We start from the raw sequence: 21,238 nt of genomic DNA on the forward strand, positions 1-21,238 counted from the left end.
TATATATATATATATATATATATATTTCAATTTTTCTCGAATTGCGTTTTGGAAACAATATTACATTTTATTCGAAATTTAAATAATGAATTATTTCGAGCTAATTGTATAGTGAAAAAAATAAATAAATAAACTAAAATTATGAGCTTTTGGCGATGATTCAAGATCAATAATTCACTTGTGACATTTTGCTATAGTATCACCATAATTTGCACACCAACCCAATATTTCACATATGTATGATTAATCCATTTTAATTAACCTCAAATGTGGTCGAATTGAAAGGGAATAACTTCACAGTTAGTCTTTCTGACAGAAGTTTCTGGATCACAAAGCTCGGATGATCAGTAGTGAATATAGATGATGTTTATTTCAAAACAAATAGTAAGTACTGTTTTTCAACTACATATGTTTTGTTGAATTTCTCTCCTATGTGGAAGATGGTCCATGAGTGACATTTTAAATTTGCAAAAGGAGGCAGGGTCGGGTGCACATTCTTCGTCAAACTGTAATATCTTGGCATCTGAGTTTTTGCTCATCCCAAAAAAGAATCGGTTTTTGGTTATAACTAACCCTCTTTGATTTCATCCTGGTGTTGATAATGTATAAATCTCTGATGTTGGCTAGAGAGAAATCTTGTGTTTGCATTCTTGGTTAATAACAAAGATTTTAAGGTGGACAATGATCTCACGCGTGTAAAATTGCCTGTGCATTTTGTTATTGCATAAATAATTATTTGATTGTCTCCTATCAGGTTTGGCTGAGAAGGATGAAATAATTCTGTCATGGAAATCTTCGAGAAATCTTGATTCCGGACTCAGTTTACTTACCAAAACAAACTTAACACTCCAGTTGCTATTAATTTTCACCCCCACAAAGAAGGAAGATGGTGGTAGCAATATCACGAAGGGAGGAAGAAAAGAGGTATAATGGTTGAACTCTCAAACGAACCACCAAGAACGGCTACCTCACCATTTCTCCTCTATTGCACACGCACCCACAATATGGCTACGGCATAGATATTGAAATGGTGGTGGAACAATACCTCCTCATCTACTTGGTGGCTTTTGGCGTTCCTGTTGCTCCGATGGGCGTGTGTAACCTGAAAAATGAGGGTGGGGCTTTCTCCCCCATTTCACTTCTGGCGTGAGAATCAGTATACGTGTTAGGAGAAATAAGGACGAAATTTAGATGGCTAAAAAATCTGCTATCATCCATACCTGTGTCACCTTTAGGGATATTTATAGACGTCGGAAGACGGGTGAAAGCCGGGTAGTAGTGGTGTCACGTGTCCCATGTTGGCCTTCCCACTATCCCCACGTTCTAAGTGGGGGGTCTTAACCCGTTGGAGCAGCAGGAACGTCAAAAGCCACCAGTTAGATCATAAGGTATTGTTTCACCACCATTTCAGATATATATCTATAGATTGGTTAATTAGGTCACCAAATATGGGTCATGTCAAGTGGACAAACCAAAGCATCGAGCCTCCAACGAAAGGGGTAATGTTAAGAATAAATGGGCCAACTAATCACTATCCAACTCAATAACTTGCACCATACAAGAGTGTTGGGTCACGAGCAATATTAACTCAATTAAGTTGCTTCTAATGGACTCAAGTTGTTTACGGGTCAAGCCATCACTAAGGTATCGATATAAATGATCTCATATTGGTTTCACAACAAAACCCAACAAATTCACTTGGCAATTGGCATTATTATTTCCAATATTATTTGGACTAATTGATTTTCTCCCATCACTTTTAACCTAATCTTTCCAAAAAAAAAAGAACCCTAAAACAAGTACACAAGCGCAAATCATTTGAAAGCACCAACATTGCTATTGTAATTAAAATCTGAAACTTGTACATATACACTATGAATATGGAAGACAAATACGATTACTCACACTGCAATTGATTTATTCATCATATGACAGGCGATTCTCTGAAAATTAAAGTCATTATTATTTCAACATATTTATTGAAATTGATCAACTGAAATCTGAATTTATTGGAATGGAGGTAGGCCAATAAACAGATCAGTCACCACCTCTAAGCTCACTGTCCTTTGGCTGCAACTAGCAATTTCTTTCTGTTTTTCTGGTGTCTGATTTGGCTTTCGTCCACACTGCAGGCATCATATTTTGAATAACTTCTATTAAAAATGAACAAAACAAAAAATTTAATGTAGAAGAAATTTGATGCCTTCTGCAAGTTTTAAAGTGGATACCATAGCATCTCGAATGCAACAATGTGAATTAATGCACACGTGGCAAGCAAAATGAGAGTAGAAAGAAGAGCACCTTCAATGGGGATGTGGATTACACTAATAGTAGACCACGTGTAAAGAGACGAAGTAGAGAAAAATGGACACATTCTCAAATGAAGATGAATAATAAAAAATTAAGTAGATAATACCTAACACATTTTCCACGACCGAATGCTGCGCTAATTATTCTCAACCTTTCTTCTTGACATATAAGTATTTTGTGGTGATTGACACTTTTGGATACAATCCATAGCTCCATGGCTCTTAGAGCTTGTTTGGTAAAGCTTTTATTTTCTAAAAATGTCAAACTTCATTTAGAAATATAACGATTTTGATTCACCACTTTTATCCGCATATTTTATTGGACCAATCAACTTTTTATTAATTTTTAGCAACATTATACGGCCCCTTAACTTTAGATTAACTGAAATGAATAGAAGAAATATCATGCAATCGCCAAGTTGTATCATAAAGTGATGAAGGAAGTTTTAGTTTGAAAAAATTGCACACTTCAGGCACTTGGCATGAACCCTACCAGTCTATTAAATAGAAAATAAAAATATTTCAAACTGGAAGATAAGTTTCTAAAACGAAAAAATAAAAAAAAATAAAAAAAATAAAAATATTCGAAAAATACAAGTCTATCGTTCTCAACGAGAGAACTTTTGGCTACTTCACTTGATATATTGAGAAATTATAATAGCAAGAATACAGCTAGGAAGCAGTACAAGATATACAATAAACAAAATTTTAACTTCTTTTTTCTTAATATTGTCTACAAAACAAGCTAACAATGTTTTCATAGGCAAGAAAAATATGTTAGGACATGGAGTTCCATCTTAAAAAGTCAACCTTATTAAGAGGAGTAGACCAAGATCTTATAAGTTGGTCTATGGTTCCATATTTAATCGACATGAGATTTTATCCCTTAACAAAATATATCATAATAAACTGTTTTTGCACTGACCAAAATTCATATTAGATAATCCTGAAACCTACAATGAAAAACACAGTATTTTAAAATCAAACCTAAGTTTAGAATAAAATTTTAAAAAGCTGCCAAGGGATCAACTGTATAATTTACCTAGTATCTGCATGTAAGTGCGAAAATTATTTTGGAATTGGAAGATTTACCTGTTTGCGCAATCTTGTATTTTCTTGAAAAAGAAACTTTTCCTGAATGTATTCACAAAAAAAATGTCACAAAACACATGTATATACGCAATATTACAAAAATCAACGAATGCCATTTCTTAGAGATCATGCATGGTGATACCTTTGCTTTTGATTTTTTTATATCCTCCTTGTATAGTTCAGCCTGAAATTCCAAAAATAACAATGTTGTCCTTATTATTATTATTTTTTTATTATTGTTGTTATTGATACGAGTCAAATTTCAGTTACAGAGCGAGTCTAATCGTAATACCTTTCTTGCTCGAATGGTTTTCAGGCTGTTTTCGAGCTGGATGTGAATATCGTGCAGTTCTTCAACTGAACATGTCCCCAAGTCTTGCCCTAAAAGTTTCCTGAAATCCAAATACATTTATTAGCAAAAATTCATGCATTCAAGGAAAGTTTTTAGAAAAATAAAACGAGATAAAAAAGCACAAAACAAGAACCGTTTGGAACTTTCAAAGAACTCTATCTTCTTTGCTGTGAATGCTCCTTCATGCTTCAAAGGCTGTAATGGAACCAGAGGAAGCACCGTATAAAATTTTGGTGAAAAAGACTCAAAATTAAAAATAAAGTAGAGAAAATACATATTTTACCTGATTCAGAAAAATCACCTATATATGGACAAGAGACAGAGAAGTGATTCACCAATCCAAATTTCCAATTCTTTCTCTTGTCATTCTATCTCATCTCTCAATCCAAAACCCAGGTAAATCGTTTGCTAATTTACTTTTAACACTCTCACAGAGTCCACGAAATCTCTCTAATCAAATTTATGGAGTTTCAAATCAAAAATTCCATTTGATAAGATAAAACCCCTTCATCAAGTCAAATTATGATTTTTCACAGACCAAATTAACAATTTGTTCAGTATTGAGTAATGCTAGTGATTATCAACAATTCTTATATGGTTTTGGTAATGTAGCACTATAATGGGTAGAGGTGGATGAATGAGAGAAAGCTAAATGTACAGGATTCTAAATCTACAATCCATGCCTGCCTTGAAAGAGGAAATCACTTCAAAAGAATTAATAGAAAGAATTAAATCACTTTTCATTCACTTATTCTTGATAGATATACATTACATTTTATTTGAAAAGAATTAAATTAAATTGAGATAACTGGTGGAGTGGTAAAAGGTGTAGAATTTAAGTGGGAGGTTGGTGGTTCATACCACTCTCCAATTTTTATTCACATGTTTCCAATTTTATTTCTGTAAAAATAAAATAAAATAAATGTTGATGAGAGTAGGCAACAACCAAAAATTTTTAGTTTAAAATAATTTGGAGACTTTCCAAACCACGAGTATTTAGGGATTTGAAAATCAATAACACTTGAAAGAATTCTGTTTATCAGATAGGTGGCAATTTTAAGGGTTTCACCCTAAAAAAAATTTGAAAGGTCAGAGCTCAGTAACATACATTTGACCTTTTCCAACAAGGTTGTATTCATCATTTTAGCAATACCATTATGCTGAGGAGTGTAAGTTACTGTTCTACGCCTCAAAATTCTAGAATCTTTACAAAATGAGTTAAATTCAAAGTTACAAAATTTAAAAACATTATCTGTTCTAAGTATTTTGATATTTTTATTTGTTTGATATTATATCATCAGTTTCCATTGCTTAAAAATTTGGAAGGTGTCTAATTTATGTTTTAAAAGAAAGATCCAGATTTTTCTTGAAAAATCATCTACTATTAACAAATAAAATCTGAAGCCACTAAGAGTACCTATTGATGGTGGACATGTAAATACTCAAGTATAGAAGTGTATTTATCAACCCCAGTTTTAAAAGGCAGTTTACTATGTTCACCAATAACACAATCTGACAAATTCAAGTTTTTCAATATTATCATTTCGAAAATATTTTAATTTATTTAAAATTGTCAAACCTTTCTCACTAATGTGGCCAAGTCTTCTATGCCAAATTAGGATTTTGTTATTATGAGATCTCACAACTGTAGAGCTGTTTCTAACTAATGGTTCAGAGTGCAGTGTGAAAATCCCATTAGATTTAGAAGAGGAAATTATTTCTTTAAAGTTTAGACTTATATTGGTTAATTCTTTATGGATCCTAATTTCATATTCATTATCCAACTGCCCAAGAGAGATCATATTTTTTTGAAGATCAAGTACATACCTAGTTTGGGACAGTTCAAGGGTATTATTATTATTCTCTAGCAAAAGCTTAATGTTTCCAATACCTTTTACATGACAAGTCATATTATTTCCCACATGAACTTGACAATTTCTAAGTTTAGTAAAGCTAGTGAACTATTCTCTAATGAGACACATATGAAAGGAGCAACCAAAGTCTAAAACCCATTCATTTAGGTTTCTTTTGGATGTGGTAACCAGGACAACTCCCTGAATGTCAAGTTCATTACTGTAGGCAATAGCTGTAGACCCATCTAAGTTTGTTTTTCCTTTCATGTAAGATATTTTCTTAAAACAATCTTTTATGAGATGTCCTGTTTTATCACAATAATAACATTTTTTGGTTGGTAACTTTGGTTTTGATTGTGATTTAATGTTTTATTCTGATTCCTGAATTTTGGAAATTGAGGTTTTCCTTTCTTGTGTGAGTTGAAATTGCATTGATTGTTCTTTTTGTCTTGATTTACCTTTTCCCTAATATTTAGACCTTCTCCAAACTAAGGATTTTTAGATTCAGATTCTGTGTTCCTTAAAGATGATATAACAATATTAATAGTTAGATCAATTATACTGTACTCTAAAACTTTTCTTAGATCTATGTATTTATCACCTAGTGCTTCTAACAGAGCAACAACTTATTAATCTTCATATAACTTCTCATCATAGTTAATTAATTCTTGAATCAATCTTATGTATTTATCAATGTTTTCTTCTAAATTTGAGGAGGGATCAAATCTTAAATTGTAGAATTGCCTTAGAAGATAACATTTGTTAGGCATAGATTTAGTTAGGTTTATAGGGACTCAAGTTTGGTCCAAAGACTAATAGTTTCTCCAACCTTCCTAATGAGACAGGTGCAAGAATATAGAATTTCAAGCAATCTCATCCAATTCCTATCTTCTATAGGCACTAATCTCAGTACCCCATGTCCTATCAATTGCCCCAGCACATATATGTTGTAATAATAGAGCCCTCATTTTCTAGCGCCACAAACTAAAATCTCCAGTCCCTCTCCAAATTTCTACTTCAAATTTTTGTACAGTTGTCATGATTACAAATAAAGTCATAGATTCAAGTTTGTATGCCACATAGGATATGATAAGTATAGACAGTGTGAGAGAACAATAAAGATTTAAATATCCTAGTCTAGTATTAAGATATGCAATTGATCAACAAGAAAAATTAAATCGGGTTAGGCAGCCAATTTGATAGGGCTAAGGAGTTGTGACCCGTAAATCCACTACCCCTTCAAATTCCCAGATCCTCGTAGGAGATCTTGAACAAATGAAGGTAGCAGTAGATCACTTACCTTAATAATCAAATCAAGATAGGCAATAAACAATGTAATAATTGACTGAAAAATAAGAGTATAAGGGATTCATACAAGAACTAAAACCTTAATGTTTCAGAGCAAAGAAGGTAGTAAGGGAATACCAAAATCGGTTGCAAAGTCCAAAATATTGAACAAGAAGCCAACGAGCCACATTAACTTAGTGTAACTCAGTAGTGAGTCACAAGAAACTAGCAGAAATCGTGGTGAGTTAAGTTAACTCATCGTCACACAGAACGAGTTTTGAAAAATACAACTCTGTAGCAATAAAAAAAACCAGAACTTCAAGAACCCAGAAGAAACCACAAATTTCTTTCAGAAACAAGAACCAACAATATCACGAAGTATTTAAAGATCGAATCAAAAATTGAATCGAAGATAAATCTCAGCCAGAAGTTTCAAAAAACACAATTTGTTAAAAAAAAATAAGTAAAAAAATAAAAAAAGTTTTCAAAAAAATTCTTATCTACAATTTTAGGGTTTTCAGAAAACTTTTAATCCTAACCCTAGCATTTCAAAAAGGAGCTCTGATACCACTTGTTGGTCTCACGATTGATATGTATACAAAAACAATTTGCTGAAAACAAATAAAATTGCAGAAAGTAAACGCACCAAGAATTTTCGCTTCTTAGAGCCTGGATGTTCAGCTAAAGTCTACTCACCCGTTGAGTATCTACCAAGTAGATTAGACTCAAATCCACTAAGAATCACAAAGAATCGATTCAAGAATGTCAAATTTCTTCACTTAAGTTTTCTTTTCGCTTCCCTTCTAGAAAAAATTGCTCTTCTCACAATCTCTGAAATTGTATATAAAATACAATCTAAACATCACTAAGATTTTACAGAGATTGAAAATCAGAAATCATGAAGAAGATGAAATACCTCTTAGAGAAGACGAAAGAAAACCCTAGAAAGTGACTGCACAATGCCACGAAGGGTCACAGGTGGCGATATATAGTCCAACCAAAGATCCAGATCCAACGGTCAAAATAACGCCAGATGTAGGGCCAGAAATTCATCTCATCTCACAATTTTAAGAGAAAGTCACGTTTTTCTTAAAGGATAGAACCTGGTGGCCCAAACAGCATGGCCTAAAGACAATTAGATTTGGCCTAATCCAAGAATAGAGAGGCAGTTCACAATAATAAAAAATAAAATAAGCTAGCCAGTAAGATTAAACTGTTAGAGGCAACTTTTGGATAATTTAGTGGAATAATAAAGCTAAGAGTTTCATTTTATTAATTTCGAATTAATCTTGAAAGTTATTTTTTGGGCTATATGTGCACATTGTTTTCTTGAAAATTAAATAAAAATCATATTTATCTTCTGTAATTTTTACAACCTCTATTCTAGTATTATTTAATTTGTTGTATCGTGGAGCGATTGTCCAAAAAGATCGTAGTAATTAACAAGAAGCAATTTTGCTTTAGAACATCGTGTTATCACGAGTCTCCATAGTTTGATAAGTCTTCTTACTTTCTACATTTTAATTATTGTTCTCGAAAACTATCTGCAAGACTGCAACTAATTTACAACTTCACGTGAACCGCAAGTATTATTCACTTATCCAATATTCATTTATATTTGTTATAAACACTAACCAAATGATGTTGATGAATAAACATGTATGCATACCTAGTATTAAGACAAGGTTTCATCTTAAAAATCAATGTTATCACGGATGTAGCTCAAAACCTTATTGTTTATTATTTTTCATTTTCAGTCAATTTAAAATTTTACACATAACATACTTCTTGTAAGATGGTAACTTGTTTGAAAATATTAATCTTAGTATTTAATTACCTGTTTGAGCATTATAATGATCAAAATGCTCTTTTTAGTTTTTATAACTCGAATAATATATTAATATTACATTTTTGTTTTAAAAGGTAATTCGTAAAAGAGTAGCGATAGAATCAATTATATGTAAAGCCCTTGTAAATTAAAATCAAATTTTTAGTAGATTTTAATAAATTTTGATGACAAGTATGGTTGAAAAGTTACGAGTCCCATGAAATATATGATTAACACTAATTGTTGAATTTGATTTGAAATTTTAATTTGATTTTAATCCAAATCAAATAGGTAATAGGTATAATTTTCATCTTTCCATAAACACGGAGAATATTTGGACTCCATTTATGATGCAACCTCATTGACACTTTAGTGATACACATTCTCCTCTTACATCCTAAATATTATTGAACCAGAAACAACCTTTCTCCTTTTTTTCCTCGCAACTCTATTCAATTTTGTTAGGTTTTGGAGATGTTGGCAATCTTTAGACAAAAAAATAAAAAGTTGTAAAAGGGTATTAAAAAGTCAAATAGTCAAGTGGTAGGTTGTATAGATGAGTTGGGAGTCTTTGGAATCGTCTATGGAAAGAGGAAAAATGTTACTGGATTTATGCTAGCCTACCCCTAAGATGTTGCTTGAGCGAAGCACCTATCGCTCGCGTGTCATTGGGCTCTCGCTTGAGCAATAGTGTTTCTCAAGAAATCCTATTTCGCGTTTTTCAAGAGTTTTATCTGGCCCATACTACCCAAAGCTTTCATATTACATATACCTACGCTTCACTTCAGAATTGTATGGATTGAACATTGAGTTAAACAAAAAATCATTCCATACACATCATACAAATAGTTCAATCACTCTATTGATTTTGCCATATCATTGAAAAAACATCAAATTTACATAATCTAAAACATCAAAACACATTCTTCCACATAATTTGTCAATGCTCTGAAAATCAAGGAAGGTAACCGGAGTTCTGGTTGAAGGAGAACAAGTTCTCAGTGATCCACAGAGTTAGACGAATTTAAAAGGCCAAAAGTTGGTGTAGGAGCATGAATTCAAAAGGCCAAAAGTTGGTGTAGGAGCATGCAATCGATGAGGGCTTTGGTGATTACAGTCACGAGGTCAAAAAATACTAGAGTTAGTTGAGTTTGATAGTATTGTAAGTTGATTTGTTTATAGCAGATTCTTACTGGTATGAGCAACGAATTTTTATCCCGCGAGGGGTTTTCTCCATCAACAACTTTTTGGAATTATTTATGTTTCAGCAATTTGTTAACTGCGATAATTCAACATAGTATAGTTGTGCATGTGAATTCATCTGGATTAAATAACAATTGTGGCTTGTTGCTTTTATTAATTGATCAATTTAAATTCCGCATAAATATCTATTCACTCCCCCTCTATATGTTAGTTGGTTCAAACTTTATTATTTCAAATTCAAACAAATATTTCCTAATATCAACTTCTTCATCAAAACATGCTAATTTTATGCCTCATTAAAGTATCAATTTTATTTTTTATTCAAAGGAATGACCTTATAAATAGTGTTACATACTAAGAAAATAATCTAAATAAATCAAGAAAATAATTTTTGATGTCTTTAACATCCCTCAAACTTAATATGATGTTTGTAAAATCTAAAATGAGATTGAAAACTGAAACGACCCAAGCAAATGTTCTCTACCAAGGCCAAAACTATGCCCCATAATTTCGTTGACGATGCTTGCCAACTAAATCAACCAAACAATTAAACGTTGGTTCTAAAGAAATAATCACCCAGCTGTATGACTCGTATATGACCACCACCACGACTGAACAAGGCAAAACCAGATCCTCGAGCGATTTTTAATAACTAGCCTGTCGAGGATACACTAAGTTAATAGTAGCACTATGAGAATCCATGGATTGTAGAGCACTCGAAATAGAAGATGAATAAAAGACCTAACAGAACCCAGACAAAGAAGGAGGCTATGTTATGGAAATTAACTGTGTGGAAAATTGAACCTGATTTTCTTCCAAGTAGTTCGGCAAGTATACAACAAATTGAAACCAAAATCTATCAAAGCCTGTCGAGATTTTTGCGATCTACGAGGCTCAAAAGACTAAGAGACCGGATCAACCACAGATTCACCAATTTCCAAACTGCTATACCCAAAGAAAGCCCAAAAATTGCACAAAGAGGATGCTAAAGCAAGAATGGAAGGGCACGCATGAAGATAACAAAGGACCAAGAATTAAATGACTCTATTGATTACTGGGGATGGCGTGGATTCACCATCATGACGGTTGAAAACAACCCGAATATATATGAAGAGGTGCTTACAGATGAATGTTGGGCTCTTTCCTAATTTAATAAAGTCTATCGTTGACAAATTTTCAAAACACGTTAAAATTATGTTTTCCTCTTTCTATCTTTTTTCGTATTCTTTGTCTGAACTGCGTCTTGGGGAAATTTTTTCCAACAAGTTGGAAAAAGATCAAAAGCCTTTTGTTAGTTGCTTTCTTTATTTTTTTAATTCTATAATTTTTTTTTTGCCATATTTGGAAAGAATTAAAAACGTTTTTTATCTACTTAATGTTGAGAAAAATATAGGGAAATCTGAATACTTAATGAACTCTAAGGCACGAAAAAACGTTATCTTTTAAGAGATGTTTCTCCCCTATCCAACAAAGTCACAACTGGGGTATGATAGAAAATCTCTCTCAGGATACAATGGAGATGTTTGATTCAAATTGTGACTATTTGATCAAACCAAGAAAACACTCGAAAATAACTTATTGATGCCAAGAGAAAAAAAGAAGAATAAGTTTTTTAATGTATTTTGCAAACGAGAATTCGCCCAGAATTTATAGAAATTGAGACAACCGTTTGAATAGGTGTGTTCCTTGAAATCTTTGCATACATCTACTGGAGGTGACTGTTAAAAAACGAACAGACGCACCTATTTAAAGACTTCTGAAAATAAAATTCTCTTTTGGAGGCAAACACTAGTCGGGGCGGCAAATCATTCGCAAAACAAAAATAAATACATGCAAAACGATGAAAAATATCTAACACTTAATTGGATCAAACTCTTCCGAAATAGATTCGAAATTCTTTCGTATCAAACCTACTGTGTCTTTGTTCGTTACACTACGTTGTTGCAATATCACTTAGCCTCTATTTAGCTAATTTATAAATCATTTATAAAGAGAAATAGTAATGGATTCCACAAAATGTATAAATAATAAATGAGTAGTAGTTATATATGTAGTTAAAATTAATCTTTTACTTTCACTAAATTTACAAACCATTTATAAATTGGCAGCCGAACAGAGACTTAGATATAAACTAAACGAGGGTGAAAGTAGTTTTGGAATTCATCAAAGAAGATTGCATGAATGTGAAGGTTGGATGGTCTGAAGCTTCAGTTGATGGTTCTTGAATTTTCAATAAAAACATACTGAAATAGCACCTAGGAGAATATCAAAGATCTTATGGTTTGAAGCTTCAGTTCGTGGAATTGATAGATTAGTACTAGGTTTAGCTCATGCATCAAAGATATGAATACTTTAATGCTTTCATTTAGTGTTTACTGATGGATTAAAAGTCTATTCACAAAGAAAATATAATTATGGTTGAGACATTAATTGAGATGCAGAATTTTTTTCTCAATCTGGATACAGATAAACTTGACAAAAAAATAAAGAAAAAAATAATTCCAACAATAACATCATATGATAAGAAAAAATACATATGCTACTATTCTTTCTTTCGGCATAAAGTTAAAAAGTTAAATGAAATATGTCGTTAAAAATATAATAAAATTAATTACATAAGTGAAATAGTCATTCAACTTAGATTGTATAATATCAATCATCATCTCTTTTGCATCGTTGGGCATTAATTTTCTTTCCCTTGTTTGTTTGGATTTAGTATGAACTCGTGGTACAGAAAATAGGTGGATTTTTCTTCAGTTTCTTAAGAAATTTATGTTATTATTAGTTTTATTGGACGATTTAACCCTACTACAATTATTTTAATAATACATTACTTTTCGTTTTACAATATGTATTAAATATTACAAAATTATAAATTTAGTGTTATTAAATCTCAATTAATTAATATTTATATTAATCTAAACTATAAATCTTGACTTGATGAATCTTGATATATATGAATATATTTTATTCATGTATCTAGAAATTTGAATGGGTGTTTAAATTCATGTATTAGTAATTAATTCTTATGTATCAAATGTAGTATAAAAATATTGCTCATTTGTAATATTTAATCATCACAAAAAAATTGAATCATGGAAGTAAAGTTTTGAAAGTAAAATTTTCTCTTAAATTTATATCCTAAATTTTATTTTATTTAGTCCGTTTAAGACTCATCAAATCCTCCTAACAAATAGGTATCAAATATTACTTTTACAACATTTATAAATTATGTCAGAATAACATGTAATGCATGTTCAACTCTGAGTAATTATACTAAAATGGGGCTTATTGATTTGAATTATATGCATGATTTAATTTCTTATTAAGATAATCGTTAGAATATACAATATTCAACCATTTTTTGTAATTTAAAAGTTCAGTATAAGTTTGTATTCTGGATTTTCACTTGGCCTCAAGGTTGAATTGAGGCCTTAAATCTAGAGTTATTCTCTCTTAAGGTCATCAATCATATTTCACAACTTACCATAATCAATACTATCAAGAGCAACGAACAAGCCCCTCAGGGCACAGCTCAAATGGTGGATCAATCAACATTATCTTGCTTCCAGCGGCAGGGTGGAGGTTCGAATCCTGGTGGGAACCTGCGGCCAGATTTATTTGGTATGGAGCAATCACTTTGAAGGAGGATCTCTTGTATGCAGAAGTGTACAGGCAGAGGGGAAACCTGTGATCCAGTTGAGGCATAACCTGCGATTTACCCCTCCAAAGTTCTAGGGGCAAGGGTCTTGGGGTTCCAGGATTTAGTTTAGTGTAAGTTGGGATACCTGGATATCAAAGAAAAAAAAAAGAGAGAGAGCAACGAACAAGCTTTGGATTGAACTACCCCTTTAATCCTAGCACGTGCATAATAGGGATGGCAACAGGATTGGGGAATGCCAGACAATTTTACGCCCCGTTACTCACTTACTCGTTTAAGATGGGTCGGGACGGTTTACGAATCCCTTTTTTTTTTTTTAATAATTCATTTTATTGATCATTTATTAAAGTGAGACAATAATATAGTTATTAAATTTTTTAATTAATTTCTTTATTTTTAAAAATTAAATTATGTGAATATATTTGATAAACTAAAGCTTTTCTTGTTATCATATTTTTTAAATAATCTTAGCTGTCATCTTCTATTTAGAATTAATGAAATTTCGTAGAGTTTTTCTTTAAAATTATTGAATTCTTTAAAATAATAATAATAATAATAATAAACGGGTGGGGTAGGGCGAGTGTTACCTGTACCCGTCTCGACCCGAATAAGCGAGTAATCCCCGCCCCGTTGGATTTGACAGGTTTATTTTTTGTCATTTCTAGAGCATAAGATTTATATACGGATGACAAACAGACTTGGTCACAAGGCATTTGTGAAATTCGTTCAATCCACTTCATATAATAATTTAAGCTATTTTAGTTAGATTAGGGTTTGATTTGTGTACAAATTTCATAAGTGACAGTGATAAGACTTGATTTTAAGTATATTCTAACATCTTAAATAGTTCATCTAAAGGCTCTTAGAAGAGAGAAGACATATATATTAGCACGCTCTTTCACATATAACTCAAGTACTGTTATCAAAACGTGACACGTGTACAATTTTCTTAAATGCAGGATTGAGACTTACTATGACCACCTCTGTTTACTCTAATACAATGTTGATCGTTTTTATTCAAAACTTAAATTGTTAATAGATATATTTATCTATTTAAATTTAAATTGTTAATAGATATATTTATCTATTTAAATTTAATCTTAAATAATTTATTCGCCACTACCAATAAAAGGCAACATTGTATAATGTAAATTACTTGGCACGAAATGGCTGATAAACAGTTGAGATATTTCGACAAAATTGATGACAAATATTTCAAACCTGCACATGTTGTTGAACTTCAGTGTTGTTAGTTGTGGTCTCCTCTTCTTTTCCATGTTCAAGGTATTTCTCAATTGTATTTTCCATGCTGAAAAAAAAATGCTTTCAGCTAGAAAAAAGAAAAAAGAAAAGAGAGAATCCATATTTTCAATTTGGGAAGCTAAATGCATAAAGACTGAAATTTTAAACCACACTAATCAAATTTCAACTTTCTCATCAACGAATATAAACATATGTAAAGGTTACAAAAATTTTTATAAACATATGTAAAGGTTACAAAATTTTTTAACAGTCTTTAGGTAGATTCTATATGATTTATGAATCCCAACACATTTGTTTTATATCAAAATGTAGAAACTAGAGATAGTCGAACATTTTTGTCGTTTTTACATAGTTTGTTTAGCGGGGTGGTGGTAGAATACAAGACAATATTAAGAAATAAAAGAAACTGAAATACTATCAAATTTACTTTTAAATTGTGTCCAATATTGTGCCTGAGAATAAATCTATTATTTGCAACTAGAAAAAATACAATATAGGAGATACTTGCATGGATCAATACATTAATAAATCAAATTTGATAAACCAAGTTCTATAAGAGATAGTTGCATGGATCAATACATTAGAATAACCTAAGCCTGTTTCCAAATTAACCATGATCAGGTTCTTCTTGCAAATGCAAAATATTAAGAAAAACAAAAGATAGAAATAGTAACAACAATAAAGAACATGAAAATACTCTAATATCTAATATAAATCACTGGCCATATATATATATATATATTAAATCACAATTATACTCAAGAACACACACTTACAATATGATCACTAATTTGAGAAATAAGGAAAAAATTATTATTCTTTTTTTCCTTTCCTATCCTTTTCTCCCTTTTTCCTGGAGAATATTATTCTCGGCACTTATTTCTAGCCAGGCATTCCATTATATAGTACCTGACTTACTTTTCCGATTTATTATTCTATGTTGGACTAAGTCACATGCTAGGACAAAAAGCAAAGTAAACAACTCTCCCTCGAAAGTAGGGAAATTCCCACAGAAACAACGTAAGTAAAAGAAAATGAGGGAATACACATTGCTGTCACACAAGATTTTTAATAGAAAAATATATGAGGATCTTGATAGGACAAGTAGCTAGCAGCTCAGCCTAGGTTTTTTAACACATTGGAAATCTTTGAAAAGAAAATTGCTCTGAAGAAAAGATTGAAATAAAGTGAACTTCAAGATTTTACCTGTAAAGCTCTTAATTAAACTCGGGGTAAAAACCCCATGCAGGTTTTAAAAAAAAAATTCTGTACTAAATTGGGTTTAGCTTTCACAGTAAGTGGGTCACACTATATTATTCCTTCGCTCCCGGTTTTACTAGGAGAAGCGAGAGGTTAGCAAAACATGAATTCTCTATGGTAGAGATTAGATGCATAGCACAAAATTAAAGACGAAACATACTCATTATTTAAGATCCTTTGTGGAGAGGAAAGGTTTTTTAGTTTAAAAAGATGTAAAGAAATGCCAAGATGTCAGGCTACCATTAGCAAAGAGCTTTGAAGCAGTTGCCCTTGCAACAAAGAATATTTCTTATTCTTCCCATGCTTTTTTTAATTCATCTTGTTTTCGATTAATCTATAATATATATATATATTTGTATTAATTTTTTAACCAATTTTTTTCCCCAAAAAATAGGTTATGATTGCACTAACATGCAGTATCAATGTTGCTGGTTTCATGTACCCGTGAACAGCACAAGTACTCAGGCACATATGCATGCATGTAGACTTAATATAGAAATTAAAATCTTCCTACTTATTCCATGATTGACGTCTTTGAAGGATTGAAGGTAAATCACGAGCACTGTTCTGCAGATTTTGCTGAGAGTGAAAAAAGCATGAATGGAGGAAGTCATTTTTTACGGTAAAATTTAGCTACTGACTTCAAAGAGACAATTATAAACTCTTATGTAACAAAACTGATTGGTGCAATGAGTACAAGTGAGACTGATTGCATTATTTCTGGCATAATGGCATGAAAATATTCAGTTCAAGAGGCATGAATGGACGAAAGGATATATGAATATGAATATGACCATATTTTTTTGGAGGTAATTGGTGAAAAGAAAACAAATAAACATCAAATCACAACATATGGTAGCTAGTAACCTATAGCATAAGTACCAACATTGTGTGAACAATTTCGATAAAAACATAGGTTATAATAAAGGGAATACATTCATTTAGCCTCCGTTTTGATTCAAATATGTATATGATCTATAAAAATCGTTATGGAGATTCACCCTACCCTTGTCCTCCGGTAGGACCGTCTTACAAGATTTAGTCAAAAACATTAATTTCAACTACATATTTATAACTACTATCATTATTAACCATATATTTCGTGGAACTCACTACCACTCGTCTTACTATTAATTCTTCTTTATAAACCATCAAAAAATTTGCCAAACTAAGGCTTGTTTAAATTAAATCTTCAAACAAAAATTTTTGTTTCAACAAGCTTTCACCTCCTATAAATTTTTCTAAAGAAGTCTACAACAAACACAACGTTTTGGTCCAAAATAATTATTGCTCATGATAGGAACGACAGTCGAAATGAACCCACTAAAATACATCCTCTACACAAAAGGAGATCCCTAAGTTTCTCGCAACCTTAGCAATTTTACGAGAATTAGTCATGTTCCAAACAAAATTTTTTAAGTCAGCGAAATCGAGCAATCTTTGTATATTAACAAAGTAAGATTGATTCTGGGAAGCTTAAGGAATGTAAGCTGCTGTTAACAAAGTACTGGAAATCTCTCAAAGTACATTAACCCCATATCCTATTTCTTCATCAAGCATTATGATATTATACATATAAAAACAAGAATATGTACTTATAAGTATAGCAAAGTAGAAAGCACATTCAACTAAGTACAATTTTACGCAATAGAAATGTGTACGTGAAATTAATGGGATACGTACAATAAAAATTTAAAAATTGAATTGAGAGATAAAAAAAACGTACTTGGAGCTTGAGAACTGAAAAAGTCTTCCTTTTTGTGAGAAAATAATCAAAGCTACTTCAGCATCACAAAGTACTGATAACTCACGAGCTTTCTTTAACAGTCCATTTTTGCGTTTTGAGAAGGTAACCAACCTGCTTGATTCGTTTTCAATAAACTTCATTTGAATCTTTCCTCTCACCATTTTCTGCAAGATAACCAAAATTTCTGTCAAATAAGTGTAACCCTGATGAGGAAAAAATAACTTTGAAATGACCTTAAAATAATTACCTGGACGTGGCTCTTGTGCTCAGCAGCTTAGGAGAAACTTAAGATCTGTCAAAAAATTTAAAACAAGAAATGAGAAAGAGGCTTCTAAGTAAAATCACACAGATAATTCTGATAAATTTGGTGTCAAATGTATGAATCCTTCTTCACCATTTAGTTTCCAAGAGAATTCTACAACGGCAAGGAAATTTTGTGTTCAAATTTGTGTAAAAATAATCAGAAGCTCCCAAAACCCTAATAAATTTCCAAGCCAAAAACTCAGCTGCTAGTCAATCAACGAGAAAAATAAACTAAAATCCAGAAACCCTAGCCAGCATGGAAAATTTGTAGATAAGAAAGGTAAGATTGATGCAAAGCAAAAACAGAAATACCAAACAATATAAGACAAGAAACGACTGTTATGTACCAGTATTCTGAAGAGCATCAAACCCCCTGAGAGTGGAAAAACAGATTTATAAAGGATCAAGGAATTTGTTTAAAATTTTATAAAAGAAAAGAATATGAAGAACAAAGCCACAAAGGATTTCTTCCTTATTGATGCATCAATCTCTTTATTTTCAGACCACAGAACCCGACATTTACTCACTTGTCTAGCAACGTCTGTAATTATGCTCTTGTTTGAGTATCAACACAGTCCAGCCACAAAAAATGAACAAACGTAAACGCCCAAAAAATGGAAAGAAAGAAAGAAAAATTGCCGATAAGGAGATGTCTTCTAGGCACTATTTAAGAGCTTATAAAAAGGGAAATTTTAAGAAAGAAATAAGGCAAAATTTTCTTGGTTGTATGTCCAGATCATCGTACGATGATGTGATGTGTCGACGAAATACCAATAAAAGGGGAAATTTTAATAACAAATTGAAAGCCTTAACAAACGTTGGCTGGAAGTAGAATTTGTCACGTGGCTTACCTCATTTGGCCTGTTTAACTGAAAGGTATTAGGCGAGGTTAATTCTATAGGTACATGATGTACACAATAGATTACACCCTCTAATATAAAGGGAGTCCACGAATATTTTATTATATGTGAATCCCTCCATGTGAGAGGATGTAATACTATGTGTACATATAACATTGTTCATTAGACGAATGCATATGATATACGTCGTGTTCTTAGGATCTACTGATAACAATTTATGGGAAAACGATTAGAATTAGTTTACGAAACTTCTCACCAGTTAAACAATTCATAATTAACTACCTTTAATAAGTTTATCATTTGTTTGTTTTTGATAAAAATCAGATTTTTAATACATAATATTAATAAAAATTAATGGAATGTGTATTTAAAGTTAAGGATGGCAGCATGACGGGGCTTGCCCGATTTGCTGTCCCATTTATTTTATTTCTTTATTTATTTTACTTTTTTAAAATTTCGAATTATGTTATTATTACAAAGTAAAATATAAATTCAAAATTTTAAAATCCAAAGTAAATAATACTTAGACTAACAACGCCAATATCCATAGTAAACACTCGAAACAAACAATGTCCAAAAATAAATAACTACAGATAGAATTAAATTGTGTAATTAATTTTTTTTTCCTTCTTGCCTCGCCCCGCCAACCCGTTGGGGAGGGGTTTTTTGGCCCCATTTGGGGTGGGACAGATTGTTCTACCATCTCTATTTAAAGTTGTATGTATAGTTAAATTTTATTATTAACTTTAATTGAAATTTTAATTAAGTGTTCCAATAATTATCTGACTTATACCATGATCACAATTTACTTACTAAATTTCAAAGTGCTTCACAATGCTCAATGAACTTTTTTTTATTCCATTCCATCCATCACCCTAAAAAATTCGTTACCTTATTCACTGACGTGACCAACAAAAATCCCATTTGACAAGTTACAATTATTAAAATAATTACAACTCAACCAAACCATAATTTCATTACTTATCCAACTTATATTTGGTTATATTTTACTCATCAAACTTCAAAATACTTGTTAAATGGTACACTCATCTTTGAGATGTTTTACTCCATTTATCATCCACCATATTTCATTCCCTTTTGTTGTTAGTGTATTGCAAAAAAATTCTCATGTAACGAGATACTATTGTTAAAAAAAATTACAACACTACCAAATTATCAAGTCGCCAAAATCATTATATGTGATATGCGACTTTCGCAACCCCAAAACTTTTTTAAGCCCCAATAACGCGTCCTCAATTTCAATCCTGAAAAATCATAGTCTCCCAATTAACTTATGTACTACTAAATTATGTAATGAAACAGAATCGATTATTGAGAAGTATGCGAGAATCTCTACTTATAAAAGTCCTATCCCCCAGTTAGACTATTTGCTCAACATCTCTTTAATCCCAACCTTTCATTTTTGCAAGCGTGCAACAATTTGAGAAAGGAAATGTAATCGAACTTTGATGGCCGGAGTATAGTTGGAATACGTAATGGGTTGTGCCGGAGTTCAACGACATATCGTTTTTCAAATAGTTAGACACACGTATGCAAAAAACAAAAGATTAGAATTAGAGAGACGTCTAACAGATGGTACAATTGGAAAATATAACTTTGCAATTAATAGCTTCTTGCATTCTTCTCAACAGTCGGTTCTATCTTATTGCACAATTTAATTGTATGTCGGTGAGATGAGTAAATTGGGAGCTAGTATTTTCGTATTGAAATTGAGGACGCATTTTTGGGGCTTAAAGAAGGTTATGGGGCCATGAAAATTGCATTGCAAGTATGGTAATTTTGATAATTTGATGATTTGGATGAGTTACAATTTTTTTAACAATCGTAACTTGCTCCATGGGACTTTAGTGCGATAAGTTAGTAACAAATGGAACGTAATCTAGCAAATGATGGATGGAGCGCAATGTCTCAAAGAATGGTGACCATTTGGAAGTATTGTTAAGTTCGGTGAGTAAACCACGACCAAGTATAAGTTGGATGAGTAATAAAATATTGGTTTGATTGACCATAACTTGTCATGTTGGATTTTCGTTAGCCACGTCAACAAATCAGCTAATGAATTTTTGAGGGTGGTGGATAGAGTGGAAAAGTGTAGTGAGTAAACCATGACTATGATTTAAGTTGGATAATTATTGAAACATTTAATTCGATTTTAATTAGTTTTTTTAGTTGAACCAAAAAGGAGCAGCCTATAATTAC

General features: G+C 31.8%; 1 protein-coding gene across 2 annotated transcripts; it reads right to left on the minus strand.

Moving 5' to 3' along the window:
* Positions 1 to 1,820: 1,820 nt before the first annotated feature.
* On the minus strand, positions 1,821 to 18,836 carry LOC111382532 (MADS-box protein AGL42-like). Of its 2 annotated transcripts, XM_023006539.1 has the most exons (10): positions 18,686 to 18,836; positions 18,506 to 18,531; positions 18,103 to 18,147; positions 17,835 to 18,019; positions 14,807 to 14,894; positions 3,887 to 3,948; positions 3,694 to 3,793; positions 3,544 to 3,585; positions 3,402 to 3,443; positions 1,821 to 2,126 (listed from the first exon to the last, which is right to left on the minus strand). In XM_023006539.1, the coding sequence occupies exons 4-10, from the start codon at positions 18,014 to 18,016 to the stop codon at positions 2,007 to 2,009; spliced, it is 636 nt and encodes a 211-aa protein (XP_022862307.1). In that variant the 5' UTR covers positions 18,017 to 18,019; positions 18,103 to 18,147; positions 18,506 to 18,531; positions 18,686 to 18,836; the 3' UTR covers positions 1,821 to 2,006. The 2 variants fall into 2 exon arrangements, with proteins under 2 accessions (XP_022862307.1, XP_022862308.1); XM_023006540.1 differs by lacking the exon at positions 18,506 to 18,531.
* Positions 18,837 to 21,238: the final 2,402 nt, after the last annotated feature.

The sequence above is a fragment of the Olea europaea genome, unplaced genomic scaffold, assembly GCF_002742605.1.
Source record: "Olea europaea var. sylvestris unplaced genomic scaffold, O_europaea_v1 scaffold2517, whole genome shotgun sequence".
Lineage (NCBI taxonomy): Eukaryota > Viridiplantae > Streptophyta > Magnoliopsida > Lamiales > Oleaceae > Olea > Olea europaea.